Source organism: Camelus ferus, chromosome 26 (assembly GCF_009834535.1).
Source record: "Camelus ferus isolate YT-003-E chromosome 26, BCGSAC_Cfer_1.0, whole genome shotgun sequence".
In the NCBI taxonomy this organism is placed as follows: domain Eukaryota; kingdom Metazoa; phylum Chordata; class Mammalia; order Artiodactyla; family Camelidae; genus Camelus; species Camelus ferus.
Window position 1 is genome coordinate 27,275,879 of NC_045721.1, and position 21,869 is coordinate 27,297,747.

Sequence of the window (21,869 nt, forward strand, 5' to 3'; positions counted from 1 at the left end):
CTGCTGACGAGGGTGAGCCACATGTTACATCAAGTTGAAAATAAAGTCAGGTTGAAGGTCCTCTTACCCTGCGACTCAGAGACTCCACTTCAAGATAAATCCTAGAGCAGGTTTTCAAACTCTAACTTGGATCAGAATCATCTGGGGTGCTTTTCCAAACCTAGATTTCTGGGCCTCCACACCCAAGCTTCTGGTCTGGGAGGTCGGAGGCAGGGCCCAGGAATGTAGATTTCTAGCAAGTTCCCAGTGACACTGATCCCCTGGACCTGGGACCCCACTTTGGGCATCACTGCTATGCGGATCGCTACTCTCTCACCTGAGGACTGCAGGAACCGCTCACCACAGCATGGCTCTCACACTTAGAACCCGACACAGCCCAAATGCCCACCAAGTCATTTTCAACCATGTAGCAGCCATGCAGCAGGTTAACACTTAAGGCTCAATGCGGCCACACACACAGACTTCCATCTGCAAACACCTCCACGTGTTATCATTATCTACGGTGGAAACAGAGGTGCCACCTGGGACAAAGACACGCCAGGGATGCTTGGACCAGCCGGACGGGCACAGGGTGATGAAGCCAGGAGGGGACACAGGGGCCTCCAGAGGCTGCATGCTAATGTTCCCTTTCCTAGAAGATGGAGAGGGTGAGCACGTGTGGCTGGTTCTGAAGACTTACTAGCCCTGAGGCATGATGGCGGCGGGTGTTTCATGGCTCCCATTGGCAGGTGTGCACGATAAGGTTTATCATGACCCAGCTCACACGAAGGTGAAGGAAATCGAATGTCCATACGCACTATTTCCAAGTTAACTGCACACAGGTAGATAAATGCTCTACAAAGGCATCTTATTGTGATAAAACCTCGTCATCACACAAACACGTGACTGGCAGCTAAGGAAGAGTTTCTGGACCAGTGATTCTCTAATGTGGTCACAGCCAGGTGGGTACCTGTGGTCTCCTGGGCACATGGGCACCTAACCCTCCAGGCAGAGGGGCGTGGGTGACTGAAAAAGACGCTCTCACAGAGCCCAGCCCACTGGGTGTCCTGTTAGGGAGAAGACAGAGGCCAAAAAGAACTCAGGTGCCCTCACGAAGATGCGTTCAAAGCTGAAAACTAGAAGTTGAACCTTAAGAAGAGGAGAGATTTGTACTGAAGTCAGTTTACAAGGTTGTGGTGGTTTCACAGCAGAGGGTCCAGCTGTACACACACACGTGTAAATGCATGTTCCTTTTCCTGTTCTTTTTAATTATGGTTATTACAAGGGATTGAATCCAGTTCATTAAAAAAAAAAAAAGCATGCCTGAGACATATAAGTGACAAAGAATCATTTGTGGAATAAATGAACAAATGAAGGAATGAATGAAAACATTCATCATATTTTTATTTTTGTAAAAAAATATAAGAGAAAAATGGTTTAAATACAGAGCGATTGGTGTGGACTGAAAACGGAAGGAAGATGCCCGTTTACCTCACCCACACCAGGGTGAGCGCTCAGTGGAGGCGCCGAAGGTTTCCTGAGAAATAGGGCCCTTCACAGGCTCACCCCAGGCCTTATGAAGCTGTCTGGTCCAGGACACGTGACTCGTGTTCCACTAGGGTGGACGAGCCAAGGTGGTAAGTAGATGGAGAATCTCAGAGACGTCTTTCAAGTACAGCTGGCTGTGGTTTTTTTTTTTTCTTTTTTAACATTTTTTATTGAGTTACAGTCATTTTACAATGTTGTGTCAAATTCCAGTGTAGAGCACAATTTTTCAGTTATACATGAACATACATATATTCATTGTCACATTTTTTTCACTGTGAGCTACCACAAGATCTTGTCTATACTTCCCTGTTCTATACAGTATAATTTTGTTTATCTATTCTGCATGTGCCTCTCAGTATCTACAAATTCTGAACTCCCAGTCTATTCCTTCCCACCCCCCGCCCCCTTGGCAACCACAGGTCTGATTTCTATGTCTATGAGTCTGTTTCTGTTTTGTATTTACGTTTTTTGTTTGTTTGTTTGTTTTTTAGATTCCAGCTGACTGTTTTTAACCCCCTGCAAGTGGGCAAGTACATTTACCGTCTGACAGTATCAGGAGAGCTGGAAGCAACGATGAGTTATGGGTAATTAAAGTGACTTTCCTGCAAAACCTGGGAAGGCTTCCCAGGACTCCAGTCTTCGTTTCCAACCAGTGGATTTGAAGATTTACATAACAAAGGTCACACTTGAAATGCTAGGGTTAGTGTGACTACAAGAACAGTGAGGAGCTCCTTGAAGCTGGTAAAGAGCCTACAGCAACAGGGCAAAAGGATCAAACATCACGAAACAGTTATCCTTCTTGGTTTATTTCTTTAACTGGGAAACAATGATCTAAAACAAAAACCAATTTACTGTGTAAAGAAATCAAATTGGCTAACAATAAGTTTAATCTATTTTTTCTCACCACTGACACAAAAAAAAGCTGCCCCCAAAAAAGAGCAACACTTCACTATAGAAGTACAACAAGAAGCCTGCTTTAAGCCCCTATTTTTCAAGTTTATGCTGGTCAGACGCTAAGTCTTCCCTCGTAGCACGTGGGCACCTTCTGCACTGGCCTCTGTTGCTCGACGGGCAGCCAACCCGGGTGTCCTTGCTACTTGAATTTCCAGCACTCGGGTGAGGGCCACAGGCCAGAGCAAACACAGAAAACTCCCAGATTCTAAGAACATCGCAGTCTGGTTTGTCAGCCTCGGTTCCACTGACGTAGTCACGTGCCCCGACGCCGAGCCCACGGGCTGCATCACATGATTTACCAGGAACACAGCTCAGCCCAGTGGCCATGCCATGAAGTAATCAGCTGATGAATTCCAGCGTTGTAGAAAACGTGACACCGGAGGTCACAGTGGCCTTTGTTCAAAACCCAGGCTCCGCTGTGAACAAGCCCTTCTGGCAAGGACGGTCTCGCCACTAAGCCCCAGTCACCCGAACACAGGTGCTGTCCACCTCTCAGCTTTTCAGGGACAATAAAATATGTGTGTAAACCATTTTTTCACAAATAGACTATTTTTAGAGCAGGTTTAGGAATGTAAAAAAGTTGGGGAGAAAGAGTTCACATACAACCCCTTCTTCACCCTGCTCTGCTCCCCTTCCCCCGCCCCCACGAGAATTAACATCTTGCATCAGTACAAACATCTGTTATGACTGCTGGGCCAAGCTCGGTACATACTGTCGACTGCAGTGCACAGTTCCCATCAGGGGTCACTCCTCGTGCTGTGCGTTCTGCGGCTTTGGACAAGTGTCCAACAGCTTGTATCCACCGTGACTGCAGCACACAGAGTAGATCCACTGCCCTAACAGTCCCCTGGGCTCCACCTGTTCACCCCTCCCTCCAGTCCCCGGGAACCACTGATCTTTCTACTGCTCCGGTAGTTTTGCCTCTTCCAGAAGGTCGCAGAGCTGGAACCATACGGTGCGCAGCCTTTTCAGACGGGCCTCTTCCGCTTGGTCATACGCACTCAAGGCTCCTCCGTGTTTCCTCATGGCTTGCTGGCTCACGTCTCAACATGCATTTCCCTGATGACATATAACGTTGACCTTCTTTTCATGTGCTTATTTACCATCAATATTCAGGTGTTCTTAGATTTTTACCCATGTACTTCCTCTCAGATGAGGTATCCATTCAAACCTTTTGCTCATTTTTAAATTGCTTTTTATTGTTGAATTTTTTTCTAAGAAATCATACTAATCTTTTATCAGATGCATCTCTTGCAAACATTTTCTCTGAGTCTGTGAACTGTCTTCTCATTCACTTGACACTGCCTTTCACAGAGCAGAAGTTTTTTATTTTAATGAAGTCCTGTTTGCCAGTTATTCTTACATGGACTGTGTATTTGGTGTTGCATCACAAAAGTCATCGCCATGTCCAAAGTCATCTAGATTTCCTGTGTTATGTTCTGGGAGTGTTCTAGTCTCGCATTTTACGTTTCGGTCTGTGGTCCACTGCGTGGACGTCCAGTTGTTCAGGCACCGTTTCTTCAAGACGTGCTGCCTTTTTCTTCCACTGTGTTGCCTTTGACAATTTGTCAAAGATCAGTTAGGTGTCCTCAGCCTCTTTCTGGGCTCTCCATTCTGTTGGTTCCATGGATCTGCTGACAAATAGATCTTTCATCAAGACCACACTCCCTGATCCCCGCAGCTACGTCTGCAGTAAGTCCTGAAGTCGGGCAGAGTCGGTCCTGTGACTCTGTTCTTCTCCTTCACTGTTGTCACCCCTGTTCTGGGAATCTTGCATCCTCTCCACATGAACTTCAGAGTCAGTGTGTTGATATCCACAGAATAACCTGTTTTCATTGACACTGCATTAAACCTATGGATCAAGTTGTGGAAAACTGACATCTTAACAATCCAGCGACAGGCTATGTGGCAAAAAGTTGGATTCCCAGGGAGGATTTCCGCACGAAAGCGCAGGTCCCAGTGCTCACTCAGCCACCAGTGCCCGTGCGACGAAACAGAATTTCATACAAATCTATACATGGCCAAAGCCCTTGAAATTTACAAGGAAGATAAATCCCTTCAAGAAAATACAACCACTGTCTCGGTGATTTTTCTGATGACTACACTCACAATACCAGCTGCTCCTCTGAATGTCACTATAGACAAAAATAAGACAGAAACCAGTGCGTCAGAAACAAACCCTATGTCAACTGTTCTTTAAAGACTTTTCAAAACGTTTCCAAATACTTCTAGCAAGAAGGCGAAAGTAAACATACAAGGACTATTCAGACAAGAGCAAAACCTTCTGACGCAGGATGTTTACCAAGCAAGGGCTGCTAGTCCAGTTCCTGTCGGCGATCACCACCCTGCCCACCCTGGACTCGCTCTCCACCACGGCGGCACTGAATGTCCTGTGCTGCTGCAGAATGGAAGAATAAACGAACCCAACTCAACCAGTCACCTCGAGGAGTAGAAAACAGTTCGCTGAAACACTGTCAGTAGTTGCTCCTCTCCTGCTTTGAAATGTAGAAGCCTTGGCTCAGTCACCAAGCTCACTTTTAACGCAGGCTCTGACCCTTGCCTGCAGAGGGAAGCCTCTGCCTTGGGACAATTCCCACCCGACTGATGTTATTCTTTTTAATTAAGGCAAGGATAGGGGTTAGTAAAAAATAATAAACAAAAGTCCCAGCAATGTATTCTGAGAACCAAGCTGGGAGGCGGTCAGTTATAAACCTGCACGGGAAGAAAATAAAAACATTTGAGCTTCAGCACAGGAGAAGAGAAGTTTAAAAGGCTTTTTCATTCAACTTCCCTCACTTGCAAGTATCTGCTACACAGAGATGCAAAGAAATCAATACATTAAAAATGCTGTCTAACAGAGCAAACCTGTTCTGGAATCTGGGACGAGGACCCTTCAACATCTGATCTTACCTCCCAGAACTCAGTGATGTGGCTCTGTGAATGGTCTCTTTATGGAAAATGTCCTTAATGGCATGGATCTTGGTTCTTTCAAGGTGAAAATAGAGTAACAGATGACACTGCATGAGAAAAACTGTCACCAAACTTCATTGAGCTATCTCTGAATTCTTTAAGTGAAAAAAAAAAACATTTAAACTATCATTTTGGTATCACTGAAACAGGTTTTATTTATCATTAAATCACACCATATTACAACACTGGCATATTTTCAGTATTAATTTCACAGCAGCCAGATAGATTCATAACATTTGAAATTTCATGATACTGTAAAATAACTATAAAATACATAAAGCCCAATAATGCACATAGTGGTTTCTGCTGGAGTCCAATTTTATTACTTAGGTATAATAAGAGACGTCAACATTTACCTGGACACACAACAACAAACATACTTCACACACACACACACTGTCAAACTGTTAACTGCCCTATTTCAAAACTATTTTGCGAAATATTTAGCTTAAGCTTTCTGTGAGACAGCAAAAATGCTGAAAAGTAAAACATGGTGATACTTTTCTTCTAAGAAATACTGTAACTTTGAAAGTAAAATTTCCTCACAGGTAAAGTGATTCTGTTGAGATGGCAGCAGTAACTTTACTTCTACAAGCATCAGATGGAAGTTCAGAAACTTGCTCACCCAGATCCTTCATCACCTTCTCCATGAAGCCAACCCAAAGTAGAGGACTGAGTTTGCTCCGGACACCTGACCGCCAGCCACAGAAAGGGACAGACGTGAGCTATCAGGCTCCCGTCCCTGCAAAAGCACACATGTCCTCTGGGTCCTCACGGGCTCTCTCCAGAGATCACTGGAGGGTTTACGTAGACGACACTCGCTGGACGAAGTCAGGTGCAGGCGGGTGGCAGGTGGGAAACAGGGAGCGTTTGGGAGAACTGGGTGTTGAAACAACTTGTTTCTGGCTCTCTCTCAATGAAAAGTGTCCCAGAGCACTGGGGCCAGGACCTGCCACCACCCCCTCGACTCAAATTTTATTCTCTACTAGAACTCCTTGGAAGACAGTGGTATTTTTGCCTGTGATTAAGAGAACCTGCTATGTGAGAATTGTGAATTAAACATTCATAAATGAACACTTTTTAAATTGGTATTTGAATGTTTACAAAACTTTGTTAAACCTGTAATGCATTAATTAGCCATGTATATAATGTGTAAAATATGTAAGGAAAGGTTGATCGTTTAATGCTAAAATAAAAATTATTATAAACGCACAAAATTAGTTGAGTACTAAGCAAAATAAAAGTTTAGCAAATAGTCCTCTCTCAAGCAAAATTCCCTGCAAAATGAAAGAATCCATGAAGAATTCATGAAGTTCATCTTCCCAAGAGTATTACGCCTGCACTAGAAACAGACATTCAGAACAAAGTAACTGCAAAAATCTTTTAAAATACACCAGTGTGATTAAAAACAGATCTTTTAAAAGTTAAGAAGCAAGTGAATCATATGCAATAAATAAATAAACCAACCTCAAACTATTCCTCACATCTCACACAAGAATTAGGCCAAAATAGTGGAGACTGTGATAAACCTTAAAACTATAAAATTTGGGGGGAAAAATCATAGAAAAAATCTTGGAAAAAATCGTGGAAAACAATCTTTCTGTCTTTGGGGCAGGCAAAGAGCTCTTAGACACAACTCCAAAAGCACAATTCATACAGTAAAAAATGATAAACTGTACATTATTACAATGAAATATTATTTTTCAAAAACTGTTAAAAAAAAAAAGGACAACTCACACCTGGGAGACTGTATTTCTAATCAAACATCTGAGAAAAGCCTTGTACCCTGAATATACAAGGAAATCTCAAAATTAGACATGAAAATACAAACAACTCATTTTTTTAATGGGCGAAATATTTGAACAGACTCTGCATTGAAGAATAAACATGGAAGCAGGTGAAAAGAGGCATCAATGTCATTAGTTACCGGGGGAATTCAACTAAAATGCCTCAACACGAGGTGTAACCACCCACTGCTGGAAAAGCAGGGAGAGTCACCCAGCCACAGAGGTGCCAGAGCCGCAGGGACCCGGAGCCGCAGAGACCCAGAACCACTGGGACCCAGAACCGCAGGGACCCAGAAACACAGGGACCCGGAGCTACAGGGACCCAGTAACACAGGGACTCGGAGCCACAGGGACCTGGAGCCGCAAGGACCCAGAAACACAGGACCCAGAGCCGCAGGGACCTGGAACCTCAGGGACCCACAAGCACAGCGACCGGAGCCGCAGGGCCCCTCGCACACTGGGGGGGTGCAGCACTCAGGGAGGGGAGTTGGCAGTTCCCATGCTTTCCATTTCACCAGCCACAGCACTGAAATAAAGCAGCCTCATGAAATGAGGACCTACCAGAGCAGCTCCACTCAGAACCCCCAGAAGCTGGAAACAGCTCCAGTGTGTTTCCACAAGGGAATCGACCAGGAAAGGACATACATGACAGCTACGACTCCGCAAGTCTTAAAGGTGCACGGCTGGTGCTCACAGCAGCAGGGATGAACCTCAGGTGTGTGATGCTGAGGAGAGAAGCCAGCATGGCTGCACACCCTGTGCCTCCACTTACTTCACAGCCTGGACCAGGAAACAGTCAGCAGGTGCCTGCAGCTGGGAGGCGGGGTGGGGGCAGAACACGGAGAACTGAAGAATGTTGTGCTATAACCTGTGAGCACAGCTAAAATAATAAAAAGGAAAGAAGCCTTTACCCCTTAAATATTCACATTAAGTAGAAAGAGGACCATAAGTAAACAAGCAATCAAGCTAAGCAGCCAAGCTAAAAAGCTAGAAAAGAGCTACAGGTCGTAACAAAGGAAGGGGAGCAAATGCCAGAGAAAGAAGAAACTGAAGGAAACTAAATAGAGAAAGTGCCCCAGGGAGGCGATCCAGACAAACAGCGACTTCCCCGAGAAACTCCGGTCAGAACTACACAGAAAAAAACAAAGAGCATATAAATCATATCTCAATACCTGTTATTACAATTGTTTTAATTTTAACTAAAAATTAAAGGCACTCACAGTGAAAAAGAATGCGACAATGAGTATATGTATGTTCATGTATGACTGAAAAATTGTGCTCTGCACGGGAAATTGACACAACTTTGTAAACTGACTATAACTCAACAAAAAAATGTTAAAAATAAAAATTAAAAAACTTAATAAATAAATAAATTACTGGGCAGCCCTAAAAAAAAAAAAATTAAAGGCACTAAGACCAATATTGATGAACAGGAGAACACAACTAAAAGCAGCACAAAGATCAAACAAACCCTAAGAGATACTGAACTTCTGCCAACGAATCTGAAAACAAAGATGACATGGAAAAGTGTAGACAAACAACACTTCCTGGAGCTGTCTCAAGAAGAAACAGAAAACCTGAATATTCCCATAAGCATCAGAGTTACGGAGTCAGAGGTTTTAAATCTTCCCACAAAGACAGCACCAGGTCCACATGCTTTAACGGCCACTTCTACCAAATACCTAACGTGAAGAACTTCCAACTGCACAGAAACTGTTCCAAGGCAGATAAGAAGCACCAAGTTGCCACTCGCTATACGAGGCATAAATGGAACAGAAGAGCCTCACAAGGGAAATCGGAGCAGGACTCACAGACTTACCATGCGGCAGTGTGGACTGGGAGATCCTGAATGAGACAAAAGCAAGCTAAATATGGAAAAGTAAAAAAAAAAGAAGTCCAAGTTACATATCCCCAAAATGTGAAACAGACGACTGCTCACCCCTTTAACAGAGTGAAGAAGAAACACTGGACTATAATCCCAGCAGAGGAAGAAAGAGCATTCCTGAAAACTTAACATGCATACATGATTTTTTAAAGTACTTAGCAAAGGAGGAACGAAAGAGAAATTTTTAAACCCAATAAACGTGCAATGAACATTTTATGGGGATGAGAAACCACACCAATGTGCCCACCAACACTTCTAATTTTCAGTAAAATAAGAAAAATGGACAGAACGCTTACGGGTCAGAGTCCATGTGGATTAAAGATCCGGTGGTGAAACAATCGAGCATTCTAGAGGCGCACAGAGGCTGTGGAGACCCCGGGCGCTCCACCCGCCCTCCAGGGTGAGCTCGGGGCTGCCCGCCCAGCACCCACCCCCGGCTGCTGCGCTGCAAAGGCAGGAAGGTGGCGGGGTTGGTGGTGGCCACTCCCCAGCGCCCTCCCTGAGGGTCAGGGGGTTGGTGACGTCTGGGTTCCTAACAAATTGTGAATCATTCGAAAATACGAGTGAGCCCAGCTTCTGCCTACAGCTCTCCTGTGCCTGCACCTTGGCCTTCCCACCCAGACAGCAGCAGGTTCCCCCGTCCCTTCGCCAAGCCCTCCTCATCTCAGGGTGCCACCCGCATCCCCATGGGGCTCACTGACACAGCCATCAACCACAGAGAAGATGAATGCGCGGACTCTGCTAAACTGAGGAAGTTCTGCTCGTGAAAAGAAACTATGAAGAACATGGAAAGATAAGGACACGTGGGGAAGATCAGTTTGTAACACACATAAATTACACAACATTTGTATCCAAAATATTAAGGATTCCCATAAATCAGCAATAAAAGGATAATCAAGCAGAAAAATCAACAGAAGTTTTCAAAAGGCACCTGTCACTGCAGGAAACGTGTGTGGTCGGCAGGCGTAAAAACACCCAGTCTCACTGATAATCAGAACAACACAAACTAAAATGAGATATCACTTCACATCCGAACACAAACAGGGCAACAGAAAATGGAGAAGCCAGCTGTGAGACATTCAGCACGAGTGAAGCTTCCAACGAACGAAGCTCAGCCACAGCCGAAGTGCAGGCGAGTCTCACAACCCTGAACTCAGATTGCAAGGTGAGTCAGAGAGGAGAACCCACCACGACCCCATTAACAGAAAGTTCAGATACTTGCAAAACTAAGCAATGTTTTGTTAAGGGAATAGAAACATTTTCAGGAAAACTTATTTTAAAGTATTTTTTTTAAAGGCAAGGAATCACCTCTGTGAGGCTCAAAGGGTCAAAGAGGGGCCCACAGGGAACTTTGAATAAAGTCATGAAGCCTCAATTTTTCTCTGAAACTGAGTTTTTATCAAATCCTTTACCTGTTCATACTTTATACATATTTTAGAAATATTTTTGTATCTGTACAATATTTAATGAAGCAATTTTTAAAAAGAAAAATACTGCTGCCACTACAAAAAAATGTGTAAAGCCCAAACTTCCTCTGTCAGCTCCGAAATAATAGCGAGCCACAAAATTAGACTGAAAAAAAGTAGGACCCCACCATTCCAATCTCACCATTCAGCACTAGCAGGAAACATCATTAGCATCTGAATGGGTGACCCCGTAACACTGCGTGTTCACAGCACATTCTAAACTAGCTTTCTGAAAACCACTCTGCGAGACGGCTGAGCTGAGGCCACCTGAACCCACTGAGTAACACAAATGAAGCAGGTGTGCCGCACCAGCACGGCTTCCTCCTGTGATTCTGAAAAGCAACGCGGCCAGCCGCTGTGTGCTAGCCAAGCCAGAATGCTCCCCGAGTGAGGTGGGCACTTAATACTCACAAGATCAGCGCCCCTGGACTGGGGTTCTCAGTGGGAGACCATCACTCAGGGTGCCTGGCAAAGCTGAGAGTGTTTTTGGTGTTTACAGTGGGGTTATTACCTGCATTTAAAGAGCAGGACCAGAGATGCCAGATGTCCTGTTACGCCTGGGACATCCTTGCACAGCAAAGAACAGTCTCGCCCCACACACGGCTTTGAGATAGTTCTGCAGACACTCGTAAGAGTCAGCCCACCTAGCAGACAATTATCTGAGTAAGAACCTAGCTCTGTCATTAAAAAAGAAAAAAATGCTGAATGTGTTCTACTCAGGCTCATACACATATAAGGAGGGCTGTACTTTTTTGTTTGAAGCTTACAAAGAGTTTTGCCTTTTTTTCTTTGAATCTGGAATAAAAAGGGAGTCATTAAATAACATAAAAATAATGCTAGCATACAGGAAAATGATTATATCAAAATTGAGAGCATCTGTTAATCAAATATACCATTAAGAAAGTGAAATTGAGTCAGAAGAAGTAACTGAAATCAAAGACATGTATCCAGAATATATAAACAACTACTATATAAATTTTTAAAAATATAAGGAAGATAACCTGTTAGAAAACGGGGAGAACACTTGAATAAGCACCCGAAATGGGCCAAACAGCCATGAAGACGTGTGTCCAGGTGCTTACCATCATTCACCGTCAGAGAATGCACGTTAACGCCAGGATACAACACCACTGCAAACTCCCCAGGATGACCGCCACGAAAAGCACGGAAAATACCAAGAGCTGGCTGAAATCTGGAAGAACAGGAAGTGTCCACGCTGCTGGTGGACGTGTACACTGGCAAAAAACCACTTAGGAAGACTGTTTGGAAACATCCATTCAACCTGCCTATAGGCAAGTGTATGAACTGTAACTTCCAATTCCAAGTACACACCAAGGAAATGCAAACATAATTTCACTATAGGACAAACAAAAGAACGTTCAGAACAGCGCTACTCATAATAGTCAGTACCTGTGCACCAACCAAATGTCCATCAGCCAGAGGAGGAACAAGTAAAATGTGGAACAAATAAGGAACAATTTACAACTAACACAGCACAGATAATCCACAAACAAGTGTTGGGGGGAAGAGCAAATAAAAGAAAGCAACACTAGATTTACCCTGGAATGCAAGGCTGGCTTAGTGTCCAGAACTAAATTAATGATGTAAAAATATTAATAGAATAAAGGATTAAAAAAATCATCTCAAAGGACACAAAAAAGGCATTTCACAAAATTCAAATGTTGAAACACTCAACTAGAAGTAGAAGATAATTCCCACAAATTTCCTGAAAATGGGCAGCAGTGAGAAACCCACAGCGAGTGTCATACTCAATAGTGAAAGATAGTGCTTTCCCCCAAGACGAGGATGTCTGCTCTCACCCTTCTAGTCAGCACCACACTGGAGGTTCCAGCCAGGACAGCCAAACAAGATAAAGACACTGAAGGTATACAACTTGGAAAGGAAGAAGGAAAACTGTCTCTATCAGTAAATGAAGTAATTTTGTATAAAGAAAACCCTAAGGAACCCATTTCCTGCAACATTAGAACTCATCAGTGAGCTCAGTAAGGCTCCAGGACACAAGACAAAGCACACAAAAGTCAGCGGTGTTTCCACACACTTGCAGTGAACAAATGAAAATAAAATTAAGGAAACAATTCTATTTACAGTAGCATCTAAAAGAATAAGACACTTAGGAATAAAATTAACAAAATAAGTGAAAAAGTTACACTCTGAAAACTACCAAACACTGCTGACCTAAATGGAAAAGCATATCATGTTCACAGATCAAAAGACGTAATACTTGTAAGGTGGCAATTGATCTACATTGTAAATGACATCTCCATCAAAATCTCAGATGACTTATTTGCAGAAATTAATAAACTGCTTTTAAAATTCACGTGGAATTACAAGGGACTCTCAGTAGCCAACAAGTTTGATAGAGAATAAAGTTGGAAGACTCACATACCCAATCTCAAAACTTACTAAAAAGTTCTACAAAGCACCCCTCAAAAGTGTGAAACTGGCATAAAGACAGACTTATAGATCAACAGAGTAAAACTGAGAGTCCAGAAATGTACTCATACATCTACGGCTAACTAATCTTCAACAAAGGAACCAAGACAATTCCGTGAGGAAAGAACAGTCTTTTCAACAAATGATGCTGAGAAAACTGAACATCTACATGCAAAAAAAAAAAAAAAAAAAAAAAAAAAAGTTGGATTCTTACCTCACACCACATATAAAAATTAACTCAAAGTGTGTCAAAGACCAAAAAAAAAAAAAAAAAAGTATCAATGACCTAAATGTAAGAGACAAAAAATACACAACTCTTAAAAGAAAACACCGTATAAATCTTCATGTCCTTGACTGGACAATGGTTCTTAAGTATGACACCAAACGCACAAGCAATCAAAGGGAAAACAGACAAGCTGGACACTATCAACATTAAACTCTTTTTATCCTTCAAAGGGCACCACCAAAAAAGTGAGAATACAATGCACAGAATAGGAAAAATATTTGCAAACCATACATCTGAGAAAAACATGTTTCTAGGATTTAAAAGAACTCTTACAACTCAACAATAGACAACTAACCTAGTTTTGAAAGTGGGCAAAGGCTTTGAATAGTCATTTCCCCAAAACGGCCAGCAAGCACGTGCAAAGACGCCCAGCTGCACTGCCCATCAGAGAAACACAGACCATAACCACCAGGAGACGCGCTTCACACGCACTCTGACGATCTGAATCAGAAGAGAGATGGTGACAAGTGTGGGCAAGGACGTGGAGAGACAGGAACCCGCGTACACTGATGGTGGGGATGTAAGATGGTGCAGCTGCTCTGGAAAACATCCAGGAAGTCCCTCAGAATGTTAGATGGAGTTACCAGAGGACCCATCAACTCCCCCAAGCTTGCACCTGAGAGTGAAACCACAAGTCCACACAAAACTGTGTGCACCGATGTTGACAGCAGAATTATTCATAATAGCCGAAAAGCACACACAACCCAAAAGCTCGCTAGCCGGTGGCTACGTAAAATAAAGTGTGCAAAGCCACACAACTGAACAGTCATCCAGCAAGGAGAAGACAGGACAGGTGAGCCACACCGCGGATGGACCTTGAAAGCATGAGGCTCCGCGAAAGAAGCCAGACCCAAAAGACCTCATCCCAGGTGCTTCCATTCACGACGCGCCCAGAACGGGGAAGTCCATGGAGACAGAGCGCCCACTGGTGGTGGCCGAGGGCTCGAGCGGGGTGGGCGGATTGGGGTGGGGTGGCTGAGGGGCGTGTGGCTTCTTCTGTGGGTAATGAACATTTCTAAAACTGATGGTGGTGACGGTGGCACAGCTCTACGAATATACAAAATAATATACTGAAAACTGCTGAATTACGAACTTTAAACAGGTTAATTGTATGGCATGTGAATTAAATCTGAATAACGTCAGTAAGGACAGGATGATATGCCTGGTACCGTTCTATTCATGTGAAGTTGGAATACAAGCAGCATGAATCTATGCTGTTAGATGGCAGACGAGGGCGATCCCAGCGGGGCAGGAAGAGGAACAGCTGGGCGGGGCACCCAGGCCTCGTGGAGCTGGGAACGCTTCAGGTACCGATCCGGCTGATGGTCAGAAGGACGTGTCCCCTCCATGAAAACTCAGGGAGCTGGAACCCTAAGAATGGCATACTTCTCTGTAGGTACGATATATTTCAATTAAATTTCTTATTAAAAAACTGATTTATACATGAACCATCCCTATTATTTCTATTCATTTCCACTTCCTGATAGAAAATTTACTGACCTCCCCAACCTACAAGCATACTTCCCTTCTAATTCACTTATTTCCATGGAAAAGCTGAGGCAATATTAGCATCTGTGCTTCACCACAAACGGGACAAAACATTTTAAATAAAGAGGAACTTAGAAGAGTGCTCAGTATTAAAAATGCTTATGTCAACAGGTATCATTAAATGTCAAAATCATCTTTAAAATTACCTGCATCTGATATATTAAAACATATCGCTAATATTTTAAAATGTTTTATCTATTAAATAATCCATTAAAATATATCTAACATGACACACGTAAATACCAATGATTTAAACGCATCTTCTGAATAAAGTTACAAATACAAAAAGCATTTACTTATTTTTAGAAGACTATATGTGAAATAAGTGTACAAGTATTATATAACATGAATGCAGGGAACAAAAAAAATCACAAGAGTTTTGTTTTTTAAGTTCTGTATGACAATGTATTAATAATCTTTAAAGCCACGTATGTAGAACACAGTGAATGCTATAAAAACAGCAGCACAGTTTCAATCCCCCTCCCCAATCCCCACATCAAAACATACGAAGCTCACGAATACCATTCACAAGAAAACCGGGGGAGAGAGAGCCCCGCAAAGCGCGAAACACAAGGACACACCGCTAACTTGTAAAGACAGGGGAGAGGAAGCTCTGACCCTGTGCCCTCCACTGCCTAATGAAACAGACGGAAGGGGCTCTCTTTTTACGCAAACAATTCCAATTTGCATAAAATCAAATATCACTACTTCCCAGCTCCCAGGGAAGTGAAGGATTTAGGCTTCAACCATGCACAGCGGCTGATTTCACGGAGAGAGAAGCCAACATGATGTCTGTCTGATGAAAGAAGCCACCTGCACCCACAGTCCCGCCAAGGGACACACGAGTCATCAGCATCCAGACCCACTGCCCAGGGTGTGGGGACGGGCAGAGGACAGAGGTGCCCGCTGTGCTGTGGCCCGAGCCACCCTGCGCTCTGGACGGCAGGGGACCGTCCAGGTCAAAGGCCCCCGAGAGAAGGGGCAGCAGGCGAGAGACTTAAAGACGCCTCCCCTGGAAAAGTGGTCCAGACCAGACTCCAGAGCCAGGAGCTCGGGCCTGCGCTGAGACTAAGGAAACAGGCGGGCGTGATGAAATCTGGACTGGGTTAGCCCCGGGCAGCAGTCGGGGCTGTGCCTGGGACACAGGGCTCCCGGGACAAGGGTCAGGGTCCTGGTTTTGGACGATGACAATGACAATCCATCAAATCCTTTTTGTATGATTTTCTTCTACATCTTCCATTTTTTCTGTATTATTTTCTTAAAAGATGGTTCTGACAATGACCTAATATCTAGGTCCTCAGTGAATCTCAACGCTTTGCTAACGTAAAGCCACACACACCTAACATCACACAATCGGGGGAACATGTTTGGACTGAGTCGGTGAATGGAATGAAGCTTTCTCATTCTTTTTGTCTGTGCATCTACATCTGTTATGAATTTTCGGCTTGCAGTTTCCAGGAGATTTTGGTATAGAAGTCTGTATATATATACATGATTGCTAATCTCTTAATTTCAAATGCATTCCAGATACCTGCATGCGTGCTCTCCTCCCCTCGCCCTCAGGGGTTTTGATATCGCACTTCACATTTCATCGTTCTGTGTTCCCGTAACTGCTTGTCGTGGACACAGACAGCTTTGCCGCTCTCGTCTGCTAGCTTCCCTACTGGTTTGCGTGTGGACGGCTTCCTGTCTTTACTGTACGTTTGCCTCTACTGGTGAGCTTTCTCATTTTGTAATTTTCTGATTTCTAGCTGTGGCCTTTCCCTTCTGTCTGGAGAAGTTCTTTCAACATTTGTTGTAAAGCTGGCTGGGTGGTGCTGAGTTCTTTTAGCTTTTGCTTGTCTGTGAAGCTTGATTTCTCCATCAAGTCTGAACGAGAGCCCTGCTGGGCAGAGTGTTCTTGGGTGAAGGTTTTTCCCTTTCTTCACTTTAAACACATCATGCCGCTCCCTTCTGGCCTGCAGAGCTTCTGCTGAAAAATCAGCTGATAATCTTATGGGAGTTCCCTTGTGTTATTTGTTGCTTTTCTCTTGCTAGAATGCAAGCTTTCTGATTCAACAAAATAATGTGCACATTCACTGCTGAGAGTTTCTGAGCAGCTGACTGTTGGAATGAACTTCAGCTTACAGTCGGAATAACCAAAGCGCCTCACCATTCGAGGGTTATTAATGACCTGTGTTTAGTAACCACAGGCTCTTGCTTCCCCAGAAACCTCCAGCCCTGGTGGCCATGGTCTCCCTTCAATCAGCTGCCTCCTGGTGGCGTCAGCTTGCATCTGCTGCCACGGCCTCAGGCCACGGGTCACACTGGGCACCTCACCCTGCCCCTCCTCCCACTGGATCTGCAACCTCTGCTCTGTCCCTGGTCTCCTCTCCCCAGGGCCTCCCTGAGGGGAGCTCATCCTTCTCCAAATCTGTTTTTAGTAAACAATCTTCTGCAGCACTGAAAAGGAAGAGCTATCAGCCATGGAGAGACATGGAGGAAACTTAAAAAGCTACCCTGTGTGGCACTATAATGATGAATTCATGTCATTATATGTTTGTCCAAATCCACAGAATGAACACCAAGACCGAACCCCAGTGTAAACCATGGACTCGGGGCGATGGTGACGTGTCCGTGGAGGGTCCCCAGCTGTAATAAATGGACCATCTGGTGGGGGTGCTGATAACACGGGGGTCAGGGGGTACACAGGACATCTCTGTACCTTCCTCTCAATTTTGTCCTGAACCTAAAACTGCTCCAAGAAGTTTGTCTTTTTTAAAAAGTCACCCTTCTAAGCTGTATTTCCAGCTCTAGTGCCGTGTCAGCCTCGCCAAACCCTCCAACCTGCCCAACACCCTCCAAGGGTCGAGCAGATGGATGAGACATCTCCATCTCCCCCGGCCCCCCCCCCCCAGAACCACCCTGTGACCCTCCCAGGCTCAAACTCCGAAGTCCGTCTGCACATCTGCACGTCCACAGGCCTACCCTGAGCTGCAGGTGAGACACTGTCAGCATTTCTCGAGTGCAAACCTCCTCCTCAAACCCTCCTTAGACTTCCTAGCCAACCCTCTACAGCCCAGCACGTGCGTTTACTTATTTAAACAGTGATTCCCCGTGAATGACCAAAGCTCATACGTTGGTACAAGGGGAAACTTCACAACTAAAACTCCGAGTGATATTTATGCTGAGACCACGTGTCCCTGGGAAAGATGATCGTCAGAAGGACGGGACAGGGCGCACACCTCAGCGGGAAGGAAGACGAACACAGCCAGCACCTTGTCCCCTGCGGACGTGCGCGCTAGCTGCCCCAGACAACGGCCGAGTCCAGGCCTGGTGCCCCGGCTCCTGTCTCCCCAGGGCTGCGGGACAGACGTGGCTCCAGGCAACACGGACGGAAGTGCTTCTGGACGACACAGCTACTGCATTGCCATGACGTCTGCTGTCCTAGGGGCTCTCGATCCAGGCGTTTGTGTGTCGTGTAGGGAGAGCTCTGCTCACCCCCCACCTCCCACCCTACTCTGGAGAAAGGAGGAGGGACACCTTCCCGGACAAGAACCAAGGGTCTCAAATGTGACGGGAGAGGCCCACGATCAACCCACTGAGATAAACGCATGAGTGTCAGAGCACGACCACCAACCCACCAGCAAGTCGATGTCGCTGCTGTGTCCCCGACTCCACGGACTGGCCGACTTGGGGGGAAAGTTTAAGTGTGAAGGCTTGAAACAGCCACCGTCATAAAATGGCTTCTTATTTCATTGTTCTCTAAGTAGTGAGAGAATCTGGTGACTTAGCAGAGCCTTTAGAAGGGAACTAGAACCAGGTTCACATGCACAGACCTCAGATTCCTGGGAGAACGTGATCTGAGCACGTGAGGTCCCGCCGAGACCCCTCCCGAGAGGAGGCCGCCTGGGGGCTGAGATGGGCCACGCGGGGTGGAGGACTGGTGACGGTCACACATCTGAGAGACAGAGTCACAGACACAGGGAAGGAGCCAGGCAAGGGCAGGGGACCCTCCAGGAAGCCGCGGGAGATCTGTGCACAGGCTCGGTGCCAGCAGTGCTTCGACGAGGCCTGTTGTTCAGTTCACTTCTCTTCTCCAGAGTCTCTGCAGAACATTTCAAACCCCAGACACCAGCCTCCCGGGGTTGAGAGGTGGGTAATATGTAAACAGAAGTAGGTAACATTTTAAGAGTTTAAAGAGAAATCTAAATATTTAAATTTAAATATTATAAATCATAGCTAATATTTAGAATACATTCCTTATGTCACATAATGAAAATACCCAGTCATTGTATGAACTTAATTCAGTGTGTGCTATCAGTGGAGGAGTAACCTTGCCTGGATCAGAGAGCCACCCTCCCCACCCAGACACACACACACACAGACACACACACATCCCCAGACACACTCAGACACACTCACACCCCCAGAAGGACAGACACACACACACATCCCCAGGTGCACACACAGACACGCCTGGACTGACAGTATCAGGATGCAGCAGGGCTTCTGATGCTGGTGAGGGCAGCTGGTCAGAACCAGGGCATCCTCTGAATCCCCTGCGGGTTCCACCGCATGCGTTGGAAACACTCTGGGAAGCCCGCAGAGGCCCTCATGGGCAGGACCACCAAGAACTGAGGTCCCGGAGGGTGAAGCATGATCACTCATCCTCACACAGGAGGTGAAGGTCCCAGACCAGCGCGGTCGCAGGCCAGGGCCGTGCGAATGTGGAATTCTTCGGGGAGAGAGGGAGTGTGAGCACCAAGCACGCGCCCCGCCGCGGAAACCAGAGCTGCCATCACCGCCCACAACTTTTCTTCGCTGCCACGCACATACTTAAACAGGCTGAACCGGCCTGGACCCGATTTCCTCTAGGCCGTGGGGTCGTACTGGCTGTGTGTAGCGCGTAGGGGCAGAGCTCAGGAGGGGTGATGCTGAACCGAATGGACTTTGTTCCAAGACCTTTGCCTAGAAGCTGGATTGCGTGGCTCCTGAGATCTGGGGACCCCCTGGGGTAAAAGTAAGCGTGATTTCCTTCCATGAAGGACAGGCGCATCTGACAGCAGGGGACGAAAGAAGGAAGGAAGGTAGCCAGGGAGGGGACCGCAGCGAGGGCTCCCGCCCAGGGCTGCCAACAGTCTAACTGGCTTCCCTGCATGACACCTCCCCTGTGACTGACCCCCCGCCCCCCCAGTGTGACAGGAGCACAAACACCAACCACAGCAATAAAAGAAGCTTCCCAGCCCTCCTGGCCGCTGGGCTCAGGCCTGTCACCCTCCCCGCACCCCCGTCCTGGCCCTTTCGGCAGGGGCTGCGTCCCAGGAGGGAGGCCTGCACAGGTGCCGGGCGCCTCCTCGTCCCGCCTGGGCCCTGGCCGTCTCGTGCAGACTCTTCGTGCAGCCCCACATCGGGTCTGTGGTGCCCCCAACAGCCTCTAAGAAACTCCTCTTCTGTGACTTGCGCCAGACTGAACTCTTCTCCGCAATCTAGAACAGGAACCCAACTCGTGGGGGAAGACACGCGGCTGCCTCTGCTCGGCTGCAGGGGAGCCCGACCGCAGGGCTGGTGAGAGGGCTGAGCAGGCCTGCGTGCCATCTTTGCTGAAGTGGAGGGAGAAGCAGATCTTTAACAAGAGGGAAAGAAAAGGCTCGGCCTCCTGAGGCTCCTACACAAAACTCCCAGCAAAGAGCAGCCACGTTCCCGCCATGGAGCCGGACACCAAGCCGACACCCCTTCTGAGACTATCAAGAAGGTGAGAGTCACTGAGATGCCGGCGTGCGGGGTAAGAGGGGACGGAAGGCGGGCAGGCGGCACCAGGGGCAAGCGTCTGCCTGAAACTTCCACGCCATCAGGACAAACCCGTCTGGAGGAAGAAGTGGGACCACAGGGCGCTGCCTGAACTCCTACGAGCACCGAACGGAAGCAAAGGTGTGGACTCTTGATTCACTGCTCACCCTCTGCTCTCAGAGGCGCTCCTGTGTGCGCGGAGACCCAAGGTGGGCGTGTGGCCCTGGGGGTCCTGGGTGTTTGGGGAGCGAACACTCCACAGTGAGAGCGCCGTCAGTGGGAGGGGGTGTGTCTGTGTCCCGTTTCACTTGCCATCAGCTCTGGGAAGTCCTGTGTCCCACACACAAAAGCAGGGCCAGCAGCACCACCACGTGCAGGCCCTGTAAGCACCGGGCAGCCCCTTCCACCCCTGGGGAGAAGGCCAGCCTGGGGGTGGGCTTCATGCGGTCCCACCTGTGGGCCCCGGCTCCCTCCTTCAAGCACACAGTGACGTGGGGGCACAGGCAGGACAGGAGCCCAGACCTCCCCTCACCCTCACTCCCAGGCACCTCCACCGCCTCCCCAGCTTCCCCAGCACCACACGGATGAGCCCCGGTTCCAAGCCACTCGCAGACACGACTCTGTCTGAACAGGGAGCCTCCAATGGAAGCAGTGGGTCCCCAGCCCCACACTCAGCCCCAGACACCCACCCCCGAGGGCCCATCCCCGAGACTCACACGGCCCAGGCCCTGAGCCGGGAGGAGGGTCACACGGTACCTGAGCGGTGCCCATGGCGGCGGAGCAGGTGCGGGCCGAGGGCATCCACCAGCGACGTGGGGAACCAGGCAGCGCTACGGCCGGGCCTCGGACGCCGGGAGGGCCTGTGGTGAGGAACGGACAGAGATGGGAAAACATGATGAAGAAACAGGTAAACCACCCCTGGCAGCAAAGAACACACATGGATTTTGCACATGACAAAAACCACCACACTGAGCAACAATCAGCCAGTCGGGAACGGCCACGTGGCAAGGCCAGGCGGGGAAGCGGCAGGTGGAAAACAACGCGGGTGCTCCAAGCGAGGCCCAGCCCTGCCCACGAGCACTGTGGGTCTCCAGCAGGGCTGGAGGTCGTGATCAGCAGGGCTCACGACGTCAAAATACTCAGCCACAGAGAGGTGATTAAATCAGGGCTTCCGATTCCACACACAGCTCAAGGATGGAAACGGTCTCTGTGAGCTTAGACTG

The 21,869-nt window shown here is 47.0% G+C and overlaps 1 protein-coding gene across 1 annotated transcript in view; it reads right to left on the reverse strand.

Moving 5' to 3' along the window:
* The window catches only part of DLGAP2 (DLG associated protein 2), a 391,532-nt gene extending 370,074 nt beyond the window's left edge, over positions 1-21,458 (reverse strand). Inside the window, exon 1 of the mRNA XM_032468359.1 lies at positions 21,403-21,458. Within this exon, the coding sequence (XP_032324250.1) occupies positions 21,403-21,447 (45 nt within the window). The 5' untranslated portion in view covers positions 21,448-21,458. The remainder of the gene's footprint in view (positions 1-21,402) is intronic.
* Positions 21,459-21,869: the final 411 nt, after the last annotated feature.